Genomic DNA, 23,506 nt, shown 5'->3' with positions numbered 1-23,506 from the left:
CCTAACTGAAAATATCCAGATTCTATGGATTTCAGTTGCCTCACCTAGAAATTAGGTTATTAATGCTGAGCTTTTCCAGTTGTGGAAATTTTAAGAAAAAAAAAACTATCTTAAGAAACAAAACAGGGCAGCCTGGGTGGCTCAGTGGTTTAGCACTGCCTTCAGCCCCGGGTGTGATCCTGGAAGCCTGCTTCTCCCTCTGCCTGTGTCTCTCTCTCTCTCTCTCTCTCTCTCTCTCTCTGTTTCTGTGTCTCTCATGAATAAATAAATAAAATCTTAAAAAAGAAAAAAGAAACAAAACATATGAACATAGGGGAAGGGAAGGAAAAATAAAATAAGATGAAAATGGAGAGGGAGGCAAACCATCAGAGAACCTAAACTCTAGGAAACAGAGTTGCTAGAAGGGAGGAGAGTGGGGCGATGGGTAGCTGGGTGATGGGCATTAAGGAGGGCACTTGATGTAATGAGCACTGGGTGTTAAATGCAACTAATGAATCACTAAATTTTGTCTCTGAAACTAATGAAAAAATTATCAAAAGCAATTAGGATAATGCCTGGTACATATTAAGCATACAATAAACATTCCCTATTTTTTCAAAACATACTCTCAAATGAGTTCTCATGAGAAGGCATTAAAATATTTCTTTTCCCTTAGTCAAAAATTCATAGACCTGAATGTTTCTTGTTCCTATGCCAGAGTCAATCACTAGATCCATGATTCTTAAGAATTAACATGGAAAATTTTGTCAAGATGCAGACTCCTGGGTTTCAGGCACAGTTTATACACAAGGGGCCCCAGGAATCTGCATTTAACAAGTATTCCCATGACCCTGATGAATAAGTCTAAGAAGCATCTTGGATCTTTCCAAAGAAACTTCAAACAGGGATCCCTGGGTGGCGCAGCGGTTTGGCGCCTGCCTTTGGCCCAGGGCGCGATCCTGGAGACCCGGGATCGAATCCCATATCAGGCTCCCGGTGCATGGAGCCTGCTTCTCCCTCTGCCTGTGTCTCTGCCTCTCTCTCTCTCTGTGACTATCATAAGTAAATAAATAAAAAAAATTAAAAAAAAAAAAAAAAAGGAACTTCAAACAGCCTCCTAACTCTGGCCTCACTGCCTTCACTTTTGTGGCTATATTCTACTCAGTCCAGTAACCAAAGTCATCTTCTGGAAACTGAAATCTAATCACATGACCTCCTTGCTACAAACCTTCCATTGGTGAAGCTCAATTAAAAGGCTTACCTGAGCAACACAGCACAAAATAAGCTTCAGTCCTCCTCCCCAATCCCAATTATTTGTAAGACACTAAGACCCTGAGATACATCCATCAGGTTACAAAAAATCAACTTAATGAGGAGTTTCATTTAATAAACCTACTTTGATGTACATGGCATTATCTACATTTACAAGGCTCATTTTGGATATCTCATGCCTTGTGTGCAGCTGACAACTAAGAAACAAGACACATCATGCAAGCAGCCTTATATGTGTACATTTGTTCTGTGTGTGCTCATGACTTGACAGTTCCTAATACTGATGATCTCATACATACTTTGCATTGATAAGAGTAAAGAGTAAATCCACACAAAGTGCTTAGACTAGGATGTAGCATATAATATATAATAAATTATCAATTAATAAGAGCCACTACTGTTGCTGTTATTGTTAATCACCACAGGGAGTATAAATTTGTACAGCCTTTCTGGAAGGCAATCCAAAAAAAAACAACTCAAAAATGTATTTGGTTAGTAAACAAAAACTTATGTTCAAGAATATTCAACACAACATTAAAACAGTGCAACATGAGAAATAACATAAATGCCCACTAGTAAGCAAATGACAAAATAAATTAGGACATCTATGTGAGTGCAGCCTCCTTTTTCTCCAAAGTATCTGGCATCAGAAATAATACCTGCAAAACATTTTAATGCATAGGTTAGTATTCCTGATTTGATGTCAAGTGGGAGGGAAATAACAAACAAAATTATCTAATTAGTATGATTCTAATTTTGTTTAAAAGAAAACACATATATATACCTGATGCACACGTGTGCCAAAAAATGAAAAGGTCCACACTATTATTTACAATGATGTTCTCTAGGGCGCAGGTGATTACAGGAAATCTTTATGGCATTTTAATATGTTTCTGTAGTTTCAAAGTTTTTTATAATAAGTGCAAGATAAATTTTCTTATTCAGATATAAATTTAGAAATGGCATATTACCTGTTTAGACCAGACATCCAAAATATTAATACACATAGGCTTTATCCAAGACTATGCTTTTCTATCAGTCTTTGTATGTTAGCAATTTCATGTCTTCAAAATATTATTTTAGTCGTAAAAATAGTTTTTAAAAAATGTTCTCAAACTTTCAACAGAACTGAAGTTTCGGTGTAAAGCCAATTGCTACCTGTCAAGCTAGAAAACATCCTATTTTGAGATAGTTAATAAAAACTTAGCTTAGTGACAGGAAAAGCCAGACTTGGTAGGCAAAGAGACATAAAATATCCAGATGATAACAAAATACAAAGCATTTTTTTAAATCAAGAGAGTTTCTCCCTAAAATAGTTTTCACACCCAAACAAATGAAATATTTTTTAAAAGACTAAGTTTTGGTTCTGCTACCCCCTCAAACAGTTTATCTCACTGAGTCATTCGTTCTTTCATTTTATACCACAAAATAAATGCAAACATCAGGAGCCACCAAGTAAACTCTGAAAACTAAACGAAGTTAGGATTAGGACAATGACATGAACCAAAAGAGGATTCAAATAACTCTGTTCTCTATGAAGCCAATCTCACATTAGAACCAAAGCCTTTTCCAACTATGCTCATGTTTATCTGCAAGGTTGCCATTCAGCATACTAAATTCTAATTCAAATGCATGCTACAGGCTATGAATAATATACAAAAGATGTGTCAACTAAAGGTATAGGACAAAGTTCCCCAGCCCTAAAAATTAAGAACAGATATTAAATATCAACACTTAAGTTCTCCCTTACAATTTATTCCAAATCACACTTACTAAAGGGCTTCTCGGGTAAAAGGATGAAGTAATTGGTTTTTCACATGATGGAGGCAGGGAGAGGCTGGAGGAAAATGTCCGGAAGCAATATCTGATTTTTTTTCTCAAATTTTTATCTGATATTCATGAGCATTTTTTAATTAAATGAAACAGAGTATTATTCTCTCAACTTTTCAAGTTCTGATGATGCCATCAAGGTACCCTAACTTCCTCCTGGATATTTTTTTAAAAGATTGATTGATTAAAGAAAGAGAGAGAGGATGAGTGAGAGCGGCAGAAGAAGAGGAAGAGAGAGTTTCAAGTAGACTCTCTGATGAGCACGGAGCCCAACACAGGGCTTGATCCCACGACCCTGAGATCACGACCTCAGCCAAAATGAAGAGTGGGATGCATAACCTACTGTGCCACCCGGGTGCTCCCCTATTGGATAATTTAAAGATAATAATTATCCATCAAAAGCAGCAAAGTCCTTATCTTCAATTAACTATAAACCTCTGTTAACCAGCAACTGGACATACTCATTCTATAGAACTTCCATGTACTAGATGCTAGAGATACAAAGATGAAAGACACTCAGCTGCTGAAGGGGGTAGGGGAGCAATAATAGTAGTAAATACAGAAGCATTATAAGAAGTACCATTTGGGTTAAATGTCAAAGATAGTAAAGAGAGATGTCAGGAAATGCCCATTTCCAGCTGAGGAAACATAATGTGCAAAAGCATGCAAGCCCAAGGTTTGAGGGGACCTCATAGTCCAGTGCAATATAAACACAGGAGTTTGTGTTTGCATGCTGAGGCCACATACAGGAGGAAAAAAAGAGAATGGAGGCCACAGTGGGGCAAAGAGGAAACATGAAGGTTGTTAATATACAATATAGTACCTAGTTCACTCTCTTAAGACACACTTTTGATGATCCAGAGACAATACAATCAGAATGATTCTTCCTTGCCAAATTTGTATGTATGTGTTATTTATTGTAAGTTATTTAACTTGCTTTTTGAGGAAAGCAACTTCACAGCATGCCCATATGTAAAATGATAAGAAAATGTCCAACTTATTAAACAAAAAGACAAAATGCATTATTATCATTCCTAACAAAACAACTAGTACTCCTAACACCATCAACATCACCACCATTTACTGAATGCTTACTATATGCCCAGCAGTCTTTACCTCTGTAAGTCTTCACACCACTCCAGCCCCCCACCTGTTGTGTGGTTCCTTTATCAATTCAGGTAGAAAATAAAATTTTAAGAGTTTAAGTTCACTGCCTAAGAACACACAACTAGTAGGGTCAGTGTCAGAACTAGAACCCAGGTGCCTGAGCCTGTATTTTTTATTTTATTTTGTTTTGCCTTTTTATTGCTTAATTCTTAATTTTTCCCTAGCTTTACCAAGATCTGACAAAAGTGTAAGATATTTAGAGTATACAGTGTAATAATCTGATATATATATATGTGGAAGGATTCCCCCCATCAAGTGAATTATCACATCCATTTTTTTTTTTTTGGTGATAATACTTAAATTCTACCCTCCTAGCAAACTTCAATTATAAAATACATTGGTTATCAACTATAGTCACCATGATATAATTAGACCCTCAGACCTTATTCACGTTTATTTTTTCTTATTCATGTTTAAAACTTAAAAAGTTTATACTCTTATATCATCCTCTCCCTAGGTCCCTCATCCCACAGCCCATGGCCTGTGTTCTTCACCCACCAAATTATACATAGAGCTTTGCAGTCTTAGTTACGGTATTTATTACTAAAGGCAAATGCAAAGTATTTAAATAAAACACTAATTTGATTCCATGTAACAGCCATAATCTAGCATAAAAGAAAACGCACAGATTTCTGTTCCAGTGACCATAAACAAGTTTTCACTGCCCATATAAAATGGCTCTGCCTTCTGCATTAAGACTGAATCCTTTTCAAAGTTCCTCCAAGATTCTACAAACCACTTATGTGAGATCCTTTAAACAGTCACGAGAAACTTCAGCACCTATTTTTTTTTCCTAAGAGAACCACAGAAAAGAAGCTAAGAGAAACAAATCTGTTACCATCAACCACCTGAACCCATTTCAGCAACTTTTATTTGATCAACATGCTATAAATGTTACGGAGACTATGACCAATTGGTATGCCTCCAGGTTCCTGTGGTCCATTACACTTCAAACCTGTAAGAAGAAAGCCTCTGAACAAAAAAAATATATAAACTCATTTCACCAAAATACCAAGTTTTGAGAGAAATATCTTCTTAATGAAGATAGACAGAAAAGCTCAGCCAGGATTTATTAGGCCAAAGACCATGGGAATGTTAAACCAAATGTTCAATATCTCTTTGCAGAATCTCAAATGGCCCTTAAATCAGAAAAGCTTAAAAACCAAGCAAGGCCATGTAGAAACACAAACCACTGAGTTCACATCAAAAACAAAATATATCCAAAGACCCAAGTACCTTTACCTCGCCTGAAATAGAAGCTCTAAGTGCCCTAGAATAGGAGGCAGAAGACAAGGGTTCAAGTTCCTGCTATGACCAATGCAGCACAAATGGTCTTCCACATTTAACTTCTCTGCAATGCAGTTGCTCTATTGTGTAAGAGATAATGTCAAAGATGCCTAACGATTCTAACATTCTAGAATTTCATCAGAAGAATTAAATTTTCCTACTGTTATTCTAAACCAGACGAGGAAACCAAGACATGAAGGATTAAACTAAATGTCTAGTGCACAAAGCTAACAAGTGGCTTACATGTCACTTGGAACAGACTCAGAGCAGATTCTATCAGGGCTCCACCCACATGACCTCAGATCCCTCTGCACTGTCCCTGTGTGTTCCTATCCCCAGAAGCCAGCCCCTGTGGCCCTTTGTCATGGAGTGCTGATGCACTTCCCTTGAGCTACAGAGAACCAGAAGTACCAGAATTTACATCCTGATGGGAGGGATGATGATGTATAAATAGCTCAACTTCCTTGCCCCTACTGGGGACAACTCCAGTGTGTAATGTACATACACTATATCCCAATCTGTCCTGGGGAAAAAAGCAAAATTGCCTTCGTTGAGTCTCAGCTGAATAATACATCCTCCTTATCCTTCTTCTCCGACTGGTTCAACTTCTTGATCCCCTTCCAGATATTTCTGGAAATACCTACCCCACCCAAAAAAATCACTTTTACATGAATCCTTTTCTCACTATCTGCTACCAGGGAACACAAACTGAGAGAAATTTACAGGTTACTCTGGTTCAAAGTTTTTCAAATGACAATTGCTTATAAACAATTCCTGCTACGTCCACAAAACACTAATATGATTACTAATTTCTTTATGTGGTTGGTTTTAACTTATTAAGGAACTTTATTTTAAACCTATATTGTTTGCCTAAGTAGATGGTAAAATATCAACACAATCTAAAAATAAAAAGGGTTCAGCTCAGGCTAGTCCAGGTAAAAAGTCCTGGCACAGAACCAAAAACTCTCTTTGACGAAATCTTAAGGTTTCAATGATATTTCAGAGAGACTAACTTCCTCACTATGTGATTCGCAGGTATCTGATGCTACCTCTTTGTATCACCTAATCTTGCATAAGGACCAATGGTATGCTCTCTGCACTCTGGGATGCACTGCTTTAGTAGCCACATTTTATATGCACCTTGCACATGGCGTAATTCCTGACACACAACCAACGCACAATAAATATTAAACCATTTAATGAGGAAACTGAGTCTCAGAGAAGTTGAATATCTTACCTGAAGCCACACAGTTGATGAGTGGGCTACAATCAGATACAACCGAACCCTTTCTCTCCGTGCCACCTTCCAGCATCAAGAACAAGATGTGATTCATTCCTAAAACTCACAATGACTTTTCCTAGATGTCTTCATCTATGGCAGTAAATCTAAACAAGTATATACATTTTTATTCTTATAATCTTTATTGCTCCGATTTTCCCCCAAACTCTTGGAGAATTCCATGGAACACTGCCACTGACTGATTTTCATCCACTATTTGCCTATTAGCATAACCTCTTTTTATTACTTTCCTTTTTCAACTACTGCTATTACTCTTTTTTTTTCTTTCATTATAACCCTCAGAATTGATTTTACTTTTATGTTCATTATTGTTCACTTATAATCAGCTTTTGATTGCATGCTGATTATTCTTAAATTTCAACTTTATAGTACTGAAGAAAAACAGTGCTTGTGTTATGCTTTTGATTGTAAAATCAGCTGGATTAAGTTATGTAACTGTTTTTAAAAGGCCCGTACATGAGTTTTAAAATGTAGTTTTTTGTTTAACCTTGGACGAGCTGTCTGAATAAAGAGAATGGTTAAGAGCTGGGTGAGAACAAAAAAATAATGAGGTTTGTTTTCCACTTAGGCTAAATGAAAAATACCAGAATTGACATATCTGAATAAGTAAAGCTCTGTATTTATTTCAATTTTTTGCTGCAGTTCAAAATATTTCTAGAGTTCCTATTTAGGAAGTGGTATCAGCAGTACCCACTTCTCTCAAATGCAACTCTTCTTGCTTTAAATTGATTTCACTTTCAGAAATCCTCAGAGCTTCTCAAACCAACAATGGTGAATAACGTAGTGGCAAACAATGTTTGGTGCAAAAACAAGTATATGAAGCATAAAGCAAGACGACTTGTATTCATGGTCAATGAGCTGGCTTTCTAAGCCGCTATAAAAGATGTGCATCTTTAGGAAAGCTCAGAGATCCCAAAAGAGTCCAGGTGGAAAAGCTCAAGGCGAATCAAGAAACTTGCATACCACAAAACACCAGAAGGCATTATTACATTCTTTTCCTAAGGCTGCCTGAACAAAGTACCAGTGGAGCTCCAAAAAAATGTATTGTCTCAAAGTTCTGAGAGGGAGGTGTCATCAGGATTGGTTCCCTCTGAGGCTGTCAGGAAGAATCTGTTCCATGCTTCTCCCCTAGCTTCTGGTGGTTTGCTGGCCTTCTTTGGTACTCCACGGCTCATTAAAGCATCACCATCATCTCTTTCTCCATGTTCAGATGTTCTCTCTACCACCATTTCCGAGTCTAAATTCTCCTTTTTATAAGGACACCAGTCTTACTGGTTTAGGGCCCACTGTAACCTCATTTAACTTGATAATCTCTGTAAAGATCCAATCTCGAAATAAGATCACATTTTGAGGTACTACGGGTTAGGCCATGAAGGCATATATTTGTTTTTGGAGGAGATACCACTCAATTCACGAAAGGCACAAATGACTAGACCAATGTGAGTGGCAACCCAAGGAGTTGCGTGGGACAACAGCTGTGACAACAGTTCTGTGTAAAGTCTCTGAAACAGTTTGCTTCTTTTTAAAATGGGCTTGGTGATGGCAATAAGAATACCTACCTCCCAGGGTCACTATAAGAACTCAAGGAGACAATCTTCTTCAAGTGCACAGCATCAGGCTTGGCCCATGAGTGTCCTGAAGAAATGTCAGGAGCCTCTTCCTACTTGTGCTCAACTTCACGTTATCCAAACAGACACTATGAACAGCCACAGTGTGGGTGAGTTCCAGAGAAACGCTACAGCTGCATTCCAAAGTGCCTGGCAAAACCCTTGGGAACACCAAACACTTCTCCCTATAATTGCCCATTTCTCAGCAGTCTCCACCAGACTAGACTGTATACATTCCTTAAAGGCAACAACTGCCACATAAGCCCAAGCTTCCTGCTAACCCATCATCTCCAGGGCCTAATAAGCATGCCTATTATGCATTTAACAAATACTCACTGGAAGAATAAAAGAATATGAATATTTAATAGAATATTAACAGTAAAGGTATTTCTTAAACATTTTAACCAGGCATGGGAAATAGGAAATGTAGCTCAAACTACACACCAGACAACATTTCTACTTAGGAGAATGTTAACACAAAATATATATTCATTGTATGCTCATGCTCATAGCAGCATTATTCACAATAGCCAGAAGGTGACAGCAGCCTAAGTGTCCATTGATGAATGAATGGATCAACAAAACATTACACATTCATATAAACATTGCATTTTTATACATAAGATTGAATATAATCCAGCCTTAAAAAGGAAGGAAATTCTGGCACTTGCTATAGCATAGACGTGAGTTAAGGGCATTTTGCTAAGTAGAATAAGCCAGTCACAAAAGACAAATATTGTATGATTTCTCTTACATGAGGTTCTAGAGTGGTGAAATTCATAGACACAGAAAGTAGAATGGTAGTTTGCAGGGTCTGGTGGAGAAGGAAATGAGTAGTTAGTGTGTAATGGGTACAAAATTTCAGTTAGGGAAGATGAAAAAGTTCTGGAGATGGATGGTGGTGATGGCTACACAACACTGTACTTAATGTGAATGTACTTCATGCCATAAAAATATACACTTAAAAATGGTTAAAATGACAATTTTGTTACATTTTACCACAATAGAAAATTAAATAATAAAAATTCTTAAATAAAAAGTAAAATGTGTATACATTCATATTTTTAGGACCTTTAGAGACTTGGAAAGCAAAAACAAAGTTTCCAGAGACATAAAAGGCATTTGCAGGGTCGAATTTTGAATCAAAACTGCAGTTCCTTTGCTACTTCCCTAATATCCCAAATTCAATCACAAAAACACAGCTTTGCATTCATAATTAATTTTACTTAAATTATAACAATGTTGCTTATTTAAAACTTCAAAGTTCCTGTAAAGGGATTCTTTTCTGACCTATTAAAAAAAAGACTTTGAAGTTTATTGGGGGGAAATAGATTCATCCTGTAGCAAAGAACAAAATATCTTCAAGAAAGAAATACTGTAACTCATGGATTACTGTAGACATAACATTATTGATATACTGCCAATATTAAGATAAATGAAATGTCATACTCAACTTGCAGCCCTTTAATGAAAAAGGAACTTAATAATTCTCTCATCTGTATCTGAAGTTTAACTCTGTAAGTTTTCCCCCACATTAAAATTATATTTTATATAAAATACAGTTATAAAATCAATTTTATACCACTCATAAAAGCCTCACCATAAACCTTTATTGGATAAAAAAGAAAGCATCCATTACATGCACAATATGCCCTGCTAGGAACTTTGGATCTGGTGCTCCAATCCTAAAAGTACCTTTGATACTGTTATTTGTAATAAGAAACACGTATTTGGTCTTTATCCATGGTCCTAGTATGGAGCTCCTAAAACTCCTGGAAATTCCTAAGTGATGAGAGTGATAAAGGGATCTTCTTGTTATGTGTACAAGGTGACTTTTGGACCCTATCTAGAGATGAGGGCTGGTTGCCCGGGGAACCAAGCAAGTGATCAGAGGGTTGGAGCTTTCAGGCACATCCCTCTTAGGGTAGGTGTGAGGGGCTGGAGATTGAGTTCAATCACCAAGGGCCAAAGATTTAATCAATCATGCCTCTGTCATGAGGCCTCATAAAAATCCCTGACCTATGGGATTCTGAGATCTTTGGAGTTGGTAAACTCACTCAGAGAACATGGAAGCTATACAACTTTACTCACATACCTTGCCCTAGGCATCTCTTCTGCCTGGCTATTCTTGAGTTATATCCTTTATTATAACAAACCAGCAGTAATCTAGTAAGTGAAATGTTTCTGTAAGTTCTAGGAGCTGCTCTAGCAAACTGACTGAATCTGAGGAGGAGGAGATCAGGGGAACCTCCAATCTATGGTCGGTCAGAAGCACACCTGACAATCTGGACTTGAGATGGGCAGGGGGAGGCAGGAGCCACAGGTTTTAGGATTTAGTTCTTAACATGTAGGATCTGATGCTATCTCCAGTAAACAGCATCAGAATGGAGTTGAATTATAGGACACCCAATTGGTGTTGGAGAATTGCTTGGTGGTGTTAGAAAGCCTACATCTGATTTGGTATCAGAATCTAAACCTTTGGCTCAGCCTCCCCAAAGGACCAATCATAAGATTTCTGCCTCCATTCCAAAGGAGCCTATTCAACACTTAGTCATTGAACCCTTCTTCATCATTTTTAAATTAGTGAGGATAATTGGTTTGTAGCTTCGCTATCACAAAATTTATCTAATTTTTCTAATTAGCCAAATAGCACATTTATTTTTCATGCTAATTATAAAAAAGTTAACTGAAAAATTCATTCTTCTTTTCTTTGTATTGTTGGTTTCAAGTTTAATGATATATCACTTTTAAAAGAGTTCTGAACTGTATCAAAGAAACACTCGCCATTAATAGTTTATCCCCTTAATCAAAAATAATTAATAACTTTCAGCTTTCTTTATATTACTTATTTAAAGCCTATGTAAGCCCTAAGAGTGGAATGAGAGTACATATTAAACATAGTTTTCCTCCCCTTTCAAAGGTAAGGTAGCCCAAATAAGTCCTTCAAAGTCCAGGTAGTTGTAACTATAGCATCTTGACAGCAATTAGGAGAGGAGGATCAGAAGACGGTGGCAACAAGCAAAAGATACCAGTTTCCTTATACAAATGTGAAGATATTTCCATTGATCAGGCGAAAACTAATATTTTCTGATAAGGCTAAAAATCTGGTCTCCACTCCTACTCAGTATTCAGGACAGGAAAGTCCTTTTCCCAAGAGATTTCATTTCATTCCTCTACTCCTGAGCACACACAAGGCACCACAAGGAGCCTCTCACTCTTCTTTCATGTTATTGCCTACCTTGATTCTTCTGACTCTCTACTCTGTTTCCATGGCTCAACTTCCTTGTAAACTGAGGCACCAAAGATTTAGAGGGAAGGTAGGGAAAAGATCTAAGTGGGCTTTTTATGAAAATAAAGCCTCTCTGACTATAGTTAGTGATAATAATACCAAAACCAATCACTGATATTTATTGATAATTTAAGACACAGTGCTAAGATGGTGTGCATGAGCTCAGTGAATGCTCAGTGCAACTGACAGGTCAGTATTACTTTCCCATTTTGCAGATGATGAAACTCAGGCACAGGGTAATTTCATCAAATTTAACAACCAACAACTTTTTTGTACCACTTTTATGTACCACTGGAAAAAAACTGCCAATCAATATATGACACAAGTGTAAAACATATCTGGAATTCAGAGATGTTGAAATGTGGGGGGAGAAAAGTGTCTTACAAGTAAAATACATAAATAATTTTCACAAGACCATTGGTTTGAATGAAATGAATCCTTCCCCCTGAATCCCAGCTGACTATACTAGGGACTGATGTGGGACCCAGCAGCCTCTGCAGGTGGCTTAAAAGATCTGCCCAATAAGGCAGCTCATTATTGAGTGGCGGCAAAAAGACCCAAACAAATTCTCTTTGGGAAGCATAAAATGGAGATAAACCAGGAGAAATTGAGTTATTTCAACTCAGAATATTGTTTCAAACAAAGCTGAAGAAGTGTTTTCTGGGCCTGTATGAAGCTTATTGTTCTATGTGTCTTAAAAATACTCATTTGGCTATTTGGATAAATGAGCTGACTTCTCACATCCCATTTTCCCATTTAATTATTCCTTCCTGAGAAATACTTTTCACTTTAATCATAAGAAAACAGCCTAAAAAACAAAGGCCACTGCCATCACCTGCAAGTCTGGTAAATCAGTCCAACACAGATCAAAAAGGTGAATAGTAAGAAAATCTTTAGAAAGTTGGAAATGTGAAAAAGAAAGCAACCATAAACATGTGATCTTAAAGAGAAGATAGGTTAGCAGCAGTTCATGAATGATGGAAAATATCATGATGCTCTAAATGGATCAGGCCACCCCACCAACACTGCGCCTTGAGCTCTGCTACTTGGGGAAGCCATGATGCTGTTCCTAAGAGCTCCCCACATCGGCCATGTGCTGTAGGACGGAGGAAGATACCTTATGCAAAACAGCTGATCTTTCAGCTGGCCCGTGATCCAAACCTGAATACAAAAGGATGCACTAGACAAATGAGATTCTCTTAATAGAAGTATAACATTATGGGAGACAGAAACTGGATAATGTTTTGGGGACAGGAGGCTATAGTGGACAAGGAAATGGATAATCAAAATCATGTGCAAGTACATCAGTGTTTATAGCAGCAATGTCCACAATAGCCAAATATGAAAAGAGTCCAGATGTTCATTGGTAGATGAATGAGTAAAGATGTGGTATATATACATACACAATGGAATATTACCCAGCCAACAACAACAAAAATCAATCTTACCATTTTCAATAACCTGGATGGAACTAGAGGGTTTCATGCTAAGCGAACTAAGTCAACCGGAGATAGACAATTATATGATTTCATTCATATGTGGAATTTTTTTTTAAAGATTTTATCTATTTATTCATGAGAGACAGAGAGAGCGAGGCAGAGACACAGGCAGGGAGAGAAGCAGGATCCTCACAGGGAGCCCAATGTGGGACTCAATCCCAGGACCTGGGGATCACGCCTTGAGCCGAAGGCAGATGCTCAATCACTGAGCCACCCAGGCACCCACTCATATGTGGAATTTAAGAAACATAATAGAGGAGCATAGCAGAAGGGAGGGAAAAATAAAATAAGATGAAATCAGAGAGGGAGACAAACCTTAAGAAACTCTTAACTATAGGAAACTGAGGGTTGCTCAGTTGGAAGGATGGAGTAACTAGGTGATAGGCATTAAGGAGTACACATGATGTGATGGGCACTGGGTGTTATATGCAACTGATGAATCACTAAACTCTACCTCTGAAACTTAGAATATACTATATATTAATTAATTGAACTTAAATAAAAATTTTTAAAAATCATGTGCAGGCAGAAGTTATAGAGATGTAACCATGATAAGTGACCAGTTACACTACAGAATAATCACAAAAGAGCCAACACCAAGGAAGATTAGTATTGAGTTCTAGTACACATCCCTTTCAATAAACTTTTATTTTCCTTGAGATATGTCCAAGCAGGTCTCTTTCAACCAAAGAAGACTTAAGAAGCAACAGCACCCACACAAGACTACTAGCACAGAAGGGAAATAACTAAGCCAGACTGCATCCTTTCAATAGGGGCTGGGATGTCCTTAATATCAGAAAAGGCCTGGGACTTGGAAAAGCCTGTCACTGTCACTGTGTTCAGGTTTAGAAACCTGTGCCCAGTAAAGTGGGCAGATTTATGAGGTTTTCTATTTCTGTTTTATTTGCATGTTCCTTTTCTGAGACCATAACAAGGTGTCCAGGGAACACTTGGGCATAGGGACAAAGTACATGGTTCTAGAAGCAGAGATAAGCAGAGATTTTTTTTAACTAGAGTGGATCCTCACACCCTCTCCACTCTGGGATGGTAAACAGCCTCTTATCACCTTTTTTGCTTTCAGCACAGGATAAGAAGCCAGCAATGGGGACCCAGCTTGGAAACCGTGGCTCCTGCCCAGTCTATTGCCCTAATAATGCCAATCTTTCTGTCCTATCCCCATTACCGACATTTAGTCCAATTCAGTTGGTTTTCCAGAGACGGTCTTTGTTTCTGTTATACCTGCTGTCCTAGTGAATTACTCACAAGGCTCACATTCACTCTCAAGTATCTCAATTTGGCAATAAACAATAAATTATGCAGTCAAGCTAATTTTGATTCAAGTGCCCATCTTCTCCCATTTTATGCACCACTGGAAGAAAAAAAAGAAATATGTCAATCACAAGTGTGCAAAAAAGTTCAATTTTCAGAAAAACTGAAACATGAAAAAGTTAATCTTATAATAAAATATGTAATTGTCGGGGCACCTGGGTGGTGCAGTTGGGCAAGCATCCATCTCTTGATTTCAGCTCAGGTCATGATCTCAGAGTTGTGAAATGTCGGGTTTCACACTCAGAGCTGAATCTGCTTGAGATTCTCTCTCTCCCTCTTCCTCTTCCCCTCCCTCTGCTTGCACTCAGGCGCTCTCTCTCTCTCTCTCTCAAATGAATAAATAAAATCTTTAAAAAAAATGTATAATTGTTACGGGTCACAAAAATAATCAATGTTGAAGGCAAGACTTAGACTCAGGCAGTCTGATCCCAGTCCTGATTTATGTACAGTCTCCTGACATAATTACTAATGGCACTGAATCAGTGCAACAGTCCCCCAGTGATCTCCATGCTTGGATTTCTCAAACCCTCTTCATCTTATTTGCAGAAAGGGTACTCTAAAGCATAAAACTGACCCTGTTGCTTCACTATCTAACTCTTCAATGATTCCCCATTGCCCTCAAGAACAAACCTTGACTCAACTACCAGACTCACCAGAATCAGCAGAATGGTGCCTGTCCCTGCTTAGGTTTCCAGCCTCATCTCTGACTTCTCTCCCACCTCAAAATCCACAAGACAGCTCAAAATCCCTCCTGAAATTCCTCAGTGCCCATGAGTCACAACCCTGGGCACAACCCACACCCCCAAAATGGAAATGGATCAAGCACATGGAGAAGTGGAGAAAAGAAAGGACAGATCCACATCCCACCCACACTCACAGGTCCCACACTTACACAGACCTACTCCTAATGCTTTACGATGTCTCCAGGATTGATTTATACATTACACCAAATCACTCCAATATTTTAAAATAAAAATAAATTCTAAAGCTAAACATTAGAAATTTATGCCTTCATGACTGGTGCTTAAAGCGCTTTACTTTTGGAACTATCTCTAGAAAAAGGCAAAAGCTGGCCATGACATCAGCAGACTGACCAAAGTCTGAACTCAAAATACCAGGAAACTCCATCCTCCATAAGCATTCCCCAAAGCCCCGCCTACAAAGGCAACGCAATTTCACAACTTCTCCAGCATTCCTGAAACCTAACAGCAGTGCTTTGCACTTGGGCAGGCAGCAAAGGACATGTGCTAGTTGTTCTTTGGTATATGTTTTGACTACGGTCTATTCTTTAAGTGTCCTCCCACATCAAATCTTTGACGCACATCAGGTCCGGAAGCCATCACTACTAAGTCAGCCCCAAGATGTGCAAACATTTCAGGAATAAGCCACATCCAGGATGGTGCAACTGAGCTCCCCATGTGACCTTCCCCACCTTGGGCCTCTACAGACCTTCACTTCATGCCATCGTGCAATAATGAACAACCTGGGGCGCAGGAAGCTGGCTTTGGATTCTCTGAGCTTCAAGTTCCCCAGATAATCATCTCTATCTCACGTGATTGTTGCATGGATTAAGTGAAATAAAACATATGGAAACACCAAGCCAGTGCCTAACCCTGAGGTGGCAGCAAACAATACAAGTTTATCAGATCCGAAAATGGAAAATGTCTCTAGCTTAATAAAGGTTAAAAAAAAAATGAAAGTAAATTTAGCTTCAAATTCACCGTAAGAGAAATAATCATCGTGAGCCAACTATATCACTACAATGTCAAACATACTCTTTGTAACTATCTATGAGAATTATCCCTTTGCAGAGAACAATAGAGTTTCAGCCAAGTTCAATAATTTTCAAAGCAAGAACCTGGCAGACCCAGGATTTCTAGGTCTATCTATTCAGTTCTATCTGAACACAGAACTCCTACCCTTTGCTCCTCTGTTACTGTTTCCCAGACTCTGAAGCCAGGGGAGGAGAGGTAAGAGCCTGGAGAAGACGACCGTGCAGCACTGTTTGGTACACCTGAGTCAGCACAAGCCCAAACGACCAAAGGTGCCTGCCACTCGGGGCAAAGAGATGGGGAAATAAATGTAAGCAATCAGCATAACTGGATGGTTCTACCCAAACAGGATCCTTTAGCAATACAGTTTAATGTTTTAACAGCCTATGTGGTTTGTCAGCATGAGGCAGGTGACTCTCTGGCACTGTGGTTTAAGTAAGTGACTCTGTGACTCCTTTATGACTGTTCCCTTATATGTATCACGAAGACAGTACAATCTACTCTGCAGTAATTTTGCAAGGGTTAAAGAAATAATGTGTAGAGATCCCTCTGCACAGGTCTCTGCACACATGCAGAATGAAGAGTCCTATTATGAAAACCCTTTCACAAATAGACTTTCCACAGCCCCTTCCTTCCTCTCTTGCCTCAATTATCTGCATCACTGCTCAACCTGTTACTTTCCCTGCCTCTGGCTCTTCCGTCCCTACCCTCTCACTGAGACCACAAAAGCTTACTAACTTACACCTAGTCAGGCCAGCTGGGGAAACAGTGGTGTGTAAGAAAATCTTTGGCCTCACAGAGCTTACAATCTTATATTTGTAGCCGAGAGAGGAAGACAGACCATAAATAAATACACAAACAACACGGAGTAAACCATCAGGTAAAGTGTTATAAACTACTAAATAAAGCAAGGAAGGAGCAGAGAATAATCCCCAGGGAGAGGGAGAATCAGATAAAATAAAATAAAAAGCCCTGTCTGGAGATTTAACATTGACTTGGAGAGGTGAATGAAGGAAGGGAACGCTGTCTGAGATCAGAGGGAACAGTGTTTCAGGGGGAGGGCACAGCAGGTACCCCAAAGCATGAACAAGCAGTGTCTTAGAAGACCAACAACACAGCTCTACTGCAGCACTCACAATGTCCTGGTATAATTATTGGTTTAATGCCAATTTTGCCACCAAATGATGAGGCCCCGAGGAGAACCCCCGAATCGTCTTTTTGCATTCACTCAGCCACACAGCATTCATTAATGAAGTGCATCTCTATGCCCAGCACTCTCTTAAGCAGTGGATTTACACTGAAGAGCTGAATCAATATAGTTTCCACCTTCAGGGAGCTTACACCAAATAACACTGGGCACAGACTAATGCTCAGAAAATGAACTAAATGAACAATATTTGCTTTGTTTTTAGTTACAGAGTTTTATGTGTGCTGAGTTCCAGGCTTTGTACGGCTCATCCTCCTTCCTCCTTTTCCTAAAAGATCACCATCAGCCCTCCCCTTCGGTTACTCACCTGCCTCTCTCTTCTCTACACCAAACCAGTGGCAATGAGTCCTCTAATCTTACCGCATTCTCTCTGCCCTCTGCCTTTGCTTGCAGCCCACTACACCTGAAATGCCTCCCCACTTCTTCTTCACCAGACTAACTTGAGTATTATTTCCCAAAATTTCATTAGTATATTGATTTTACCATTTGCTCAAATGTGTACAAATCTCTCCAGTTCTTCAGGCAAAACATTTCCATCGAGTAACAGAAAGCAATAAATCAAGTGACAATTCCACATTGAGTAGTAAAGAGAAGTGAAGGACAAGTGATCTCAGGCTAGTTACATAACTTCTCTTTCTCCCCAAATTATGAGATACTATTTCAGTGACTTTCTGGGCATTGTGCCTGCAGAACTGGGCTAGGATACAGGGGCAGCAAAATTTTCACTACTCTGGGTCTGTGCACTCCATCACTTGCCCGTAAAAAGATAAGTTTCATTTACAGTAAACAAAACCAATTTGGAACACTTAAAGGGCTTTCCCTACACAGAAGGTCAATAGTTTAGCATCTAAATTATCTGAGATAGATTTCCTTTTCTAATGGTAGAAATTGCAACTGTACTTCATCTTGAAAAAATTTTTTAAATGTAATTTTTTTAAATCCTTATTCTTTTAGGCAAGAAGGCACATATACGTAAGTCACAACTTCCAATACAGACTCATTTAGCTGATAAGGACTTGCACAGAACCTGTAGTCCTCCACTTCTAAAAGCCATGCATCCATCTTTCTCCCAACTACTTCCTGAAAGAGGAGAAAATCAACTGGAGCCACCCATTTTGAAGTATACAACAGCAGGGGCACAGGTTCAAGCAGATTCCTCCAACAGTACGTGTTCCTCTCTCAGTTCCTGGACAGAAGCTCTGAGCTTCACAGAGAACCACACAACAATTCTATAGCTGGGGATCGGACAGGCAGTGTTTCTCATAGTGTCTCTGCTTCTCTTAAAACAGAGCAACTCCAAGAACTTTGCCCTGCCGTTAAGAGAGGGAAAATACACAAAAAGGCAACAATACCATGTTTAGAACTATCATTAACTATTTAAACTCTGTCCCCTCAACCAAGATTTCGCCTAAGACGTGACCAATGGAATGGGCTCATCTCTGTGCCTACTGTGGCCATGCCTTGCTACATTACACTGCCATGTAACGCAGCACCCTCTTCTCCTGGCTATTTGGACATGGCAACATGGCCTTTATCTGTGAAAAGACCCCTAACAATGGTTAGATCTTTACTGGAGTGTGAATTCATGGAAGATTCCCTCTAAAAGTTTCAAAGCCAGCCTAGGTCTATAATGAGTATACCATCTTAAATGCCTTGTCTTTCTTTAGCAGCCAGGATTGAGGGTCAGATCCAACCATTCCTTACAAACTAGGTAACTTTGGGCAAGTCACTTAACCAGTCTAGGCTCTTAAAAGCTCCTATTAGAGGGGGGGAAAAAAAGCTATTAGATACTGCAAATCCCCAGATGATCTGGCCCCTGCCTACCTCAGACTATTAGTACTATCACTTTCCCTCTTTAACTACTTGAACACACTGAGCTCACTCCCACCTCAAGGCCCTTGCACTTGCTCTTTTCTCTGCCTAACATACTCTTCCTCAGAGTTTCACCTGGCTGGGTACTTGTCAATACTCAGGTCACTTAGCTGTCAAAAAGTCAAAAAGTTACCTCCAGGATCTCATAATATTCAGAATGCAGGTACACATTGCATAATTCCACTTTTTACATAAAGTACAAAAAGGAACAAAACCATGGAATGGTAGTGTAAGTCTGGAGACTGTTTACCCTTTCCAGGGTGGAGGTAGCAATAGGTAGAACACCAGGGGCCCCTCTGAGTATACTGCAAAATAGTTTTTGATCTGAATCTGGTGAGCTGGGCATGTTCAGTTTGTGAGAATTCATCAAGCTGTTCATTTAGAATATGTACATTTTTAGTACATGTGTTATATTGCAATAAAAAAAATTAGGCCAAAACAAAACCAAAAAAAAAAAAAAAGACAAAACCCACTTTGTCAAATTGGGTTTGCCTTGACCATCTAATCTACACTACCCTTCTTGGCTAAGCTATTCATTCTCCATCCCATGATCCTGTTTTATTCTCTTCATAGCCTTTGTCCTTGGCTGAACCCATCTTATTATTTATGTATGTACAGTCTAGCCTTTTCCCACCCCCATGAAAATAAAGTATGATGTGGTCATATACTCTGCCTGCTTTGTTCATGAACCCCAGAGCAGTGGGTTCTAGAGCACTTAGAGCAGCCCTGTCCTAGGTACAGGCTGAATAAAAAATATATGTAAAATAAGAAATGGCTAAAGGGGGCCCTCTAAAAATATAACATCAATCCTAAGTCGAAACACTAAAGCTAAGAGCAGAGTAAATAAAAAATTTCAATGACATTATACCTTAGGAATAGGTGTCAAATGTTAAATTTAACTACGGGGGGGGGGGTTAAATTATCATTTTTGGGGTACCTTTGTGAGTGATTAGAGTTACTTCTCTAAGCAGAAACTGGACCTTTCACCTCCATACACCCAACAGCTTTGCACAAGGTCCAGGACAAAGTAGGTCTGAGTCAAGAATGACAGGAAATTCCTGAGACGCTAAGGATTCTTAAGTTTTGTGGGGAAAAGGGGGGGTCATGTTCAATTGTAATGTTTGGCACCGCCAAGGGAATATGTAGGCACAATATCAAGAGACGCAGATGGAGCAAATACAAAGAAGTATCCAAGAACTGAAAAGTCCCTTACAAGTCATGAGCAATGCTCACCTATTATTGTCAATTCTAAGATGTTTATAAAGAAATAATAAAAGTGTGTCAGTATTTCGAGGACTTGGATATGATATAGTTGCTACTTGGCATGCAGACTAACCTCTAAATAGTGACATAACACATTTTCATGAGGAAGTCTACACTCACCAAACAACAGCCTCGTGTAATAGAAGCAAACTGCTCTGGAATAGGCTCTGCCACAAACTCTCTTTATAACCTTGAACAAGTATTGAACTTCTTGAGGCCTCGAGGTCTCCACCTGTGAAATGAGCTGGTTGGACTAGATGCTCGCTAGTGCCAAGCTTGCAAGAGTGTCCTGGACACTATCTACTTATCTCTAACAAAAAACTTCTCATCTTTGAAACCTTGTGTTTCCAGGATAACAGGTCAACCACAAGTAATGTAAATCAGGGCACCTAGATGGGAGTGACGTAACTGATCCTTTCACCTAGTCTTCTTGCCAAACCAAGGCTATCTGTCCCCAACCAGATTCTCTAGAGTGTGGCGTCCAGGCTCTCATCTCTTGGTTAGGCAGAAAGCCCAGCCACACCTCAGCTAAATGCTTGGGTTTCTCTGCACAACTACTTGCTTTGCTTGAGTTTTCACTGCCCTGGGCCCCGTGTTTCTCATCAATTCAAGTCTACACTCATAGTTAGCACCACAGTTCTTGTTTTTTGTAACACTTAAATAATGAATAGGACTTGATCACCTGGAGGTATTCTCCTTACTCTATTACAATAGTTATTAGTGATTTTAATTAGACAAAACTGCCATTCCTTTTCGCTATCCCACCATACTGTCAAGTGCCTATTAAGGATATTACAGTAATACCTATTAGCACCTTTTAAATTTACATTAACAAAAACAGAGAAATGAGAAGTCAGGAAATGAAAAGAGAAGGGGGGGGGGTGGGAAACCTTACATATGTTATAATTAGCCAAAGCTTAGAGTAACTCAAAAAATCATTAGTAGCTATCTTTTCATTTTTTTCTTAAAACTATACTATACATATCCTGGTCAAATTTGCATGAGTGGGGAGCCTGGGTGGTTCAGCAGTTGAGTATCTGCCTTTGGCTCAGGGTGTGATCCTGGAGTCCTGGGATCGAGTCCCACGTTGGGCTCCCTGCATGAAGCCTGCTTCTCCCTCTGCCTGTGTCTCTGCCTCTCTCTCTCTCTGTGTCTCTCATGAATAAATAAATAAAATCTTTAAAAGAATAAAATAAGATCTGTTACTAGCATCAATTTCCAGTTTATACAAAACTACAGAATAGCGCCTGCCTTCAGCCCAGGGCATCATTCTGGTGTCCCGGGATCGAGTCCCATGTCCGGCTCCCTGCATGGAGCCTGCTTCTCCTTCTGCCTGTGTCTGTGCCTCTCTCTCTCTCTCTCTCTCTCTGGGTCTCTCATGAATAAATAACATAAATAAAACAAATAAATAAATTGCATGAGTGATAATTTGCCTCTCATAAATCAAAAACGGGAAAACGAACAAGGACGCTGCTGTGTATGGCTGAGCCCCACACCTGCCCTTTCTTTAACAGGGGAAAGAGAGGGATCCCTGGGTGGCTCAGCGGTTTAGCACCTGCTTTTGGCCCAGGGTGTGATCCTGGAGTCCCGGGATCGAGTCCCACATGGGGCTCCCTGCATGAAGCCTGCTTCACCATCTGCCTGTGTCTCTACCTCTTTCTGTGTGTGTCTCTCATGAATAAATAAAATCTTAAAAAAATAAAATAAAATAAAATCTGTTACTAGCATCAATCTCCATTTCATACAAAAAATACAGAATAGTGCCTGCCTTCGGCCCAGGGCGTGATCCTGGAGTCCCGGGATGGAGTCCCGCATTGGGCTCCCTGCATGGAGCCTGCTTCTCCCTCTGCCTGTGTCTCTGCCTCTCTCTCTGTCTATCATGAATAAATAAATAAAAACCTTAAAAATAAAAGGGGAAAGAGATTATTTACGGAGAACCAGAAACCGGGCAATTGAGTGACTTCTCCAAGAGTCAACGCCAACTCAAAACTCCCCAGAAGCCTTCTGAACACTCTTGCCATCCTGCAGAAGGTGAGATCCAGCGGAAGGCAAGTTCCAACAGGTATTGAGCATCCATCCAGCCGAGGCCTGCAATCGGGGAGGAAGTGGGGGGGAGGGGACGTGCAGGGCTCTGCTCGGCCGCCTCTGTGACGGGAAGCCCTGCTCCCTGCTAGAGGGCGGCGCGTTTCCCACTTTCCTCCCTCAGCCCGTGCGACCCACTGAAGCGCCCTCAAGTCTGAAAAAGCGGTCACCCTGGAGGAAGCTGCCGGGGGAGGCGAGCGGCGGAGCCCAGCCGGGCTGGGGCGGGCCGGCCCGTCACGTGGTCTAAGCCGCGCGCCCCGGGGGCGAGGCGTCTCCCGGGCAGAGCCGGCCACGCGGATGCTAGACCCTCGGGGCTCCAACGCGCCCGAGGCCCGAGGACTTCTCGACGCGCCGCGCCGCGCCCCGCCAGCTGCCGTGCAGCGCCCTGGGCAGAGCCGGGGCACCGGGGCACCGGCCTCGGGGGGGGCCGGGGGCGCTGGGGCAGTCGGCAGAGCGCCCGGGCGCAGCCAGGTGCTGCAGCGCCCGCGCCGCCGGGACGCAGGCGGAGGCAGAGGCGGCGGGGAGGACGGCCGCGGGGCGCCTGCCGCGGGGCGCGCTCACCTGCCACCGGGCCGCCAGCAGCGGGGGCCGCAGCACCAGCTCCCGCAGAAGTGTCCGTGCTCGCGCCGCTGCGGGGGACGCCATCTTAGACAGGAAGCCCCGCGCCCCTGCGGCCCCGCCCCTGCGCCCCTGCGCCCCGCCCCCAGCGCCCGAGGCCACGCCCCCAGCGCCCGAGGCCACGCCCCCTTTG

General features: G+C 40.5%; 1 protein-coding gene across 1 annotated transcript in view; it reads right to left on the bottom strand.

The window, feature by feature from the left end:
- The window catches only part of SUCLG2 (succinate-CoA ligase GDP-forming subunit beta), a 254,313-nt gene extending 230,854 nt beyond the window's left edge, over positions 1-23,459 (bottom strand). The window contains exon 1 of the mRNA XM_025456519.3: positions 23,317-23,459. Coding sequence (XP_025312304.3) covers positions 23,317-23,400 — 84 coding nt within the window. The 5' untranslated portion in view covers positions 23,401-23,459. The remainder of the gene's footprint in view (positions 1-23,316) is intronic.
- Between the last annotated feature and the right edge of the window lie 47 nt (positions 23,460-23,506).

The sequence above is a fragment of the Canis lupus genome, chromosome 20 (assembly GCF_003254725.2).
Source record: "Canis lupus dingo isolate Sandy chromosome 20, ASM325472v2, whole genome shotgun sequence".
NCBI classification, from domain to species: domain Eukaryota; kingdom Metazoa; phylum Chordata; class Mammalia; order Carnivora; family Canidae; genus Canis; species Canis lupus.
Note: the sequence above shows the minus strand (reverse complement) of the source record. Positions and strands in the feature narration are given on the sequence as shown.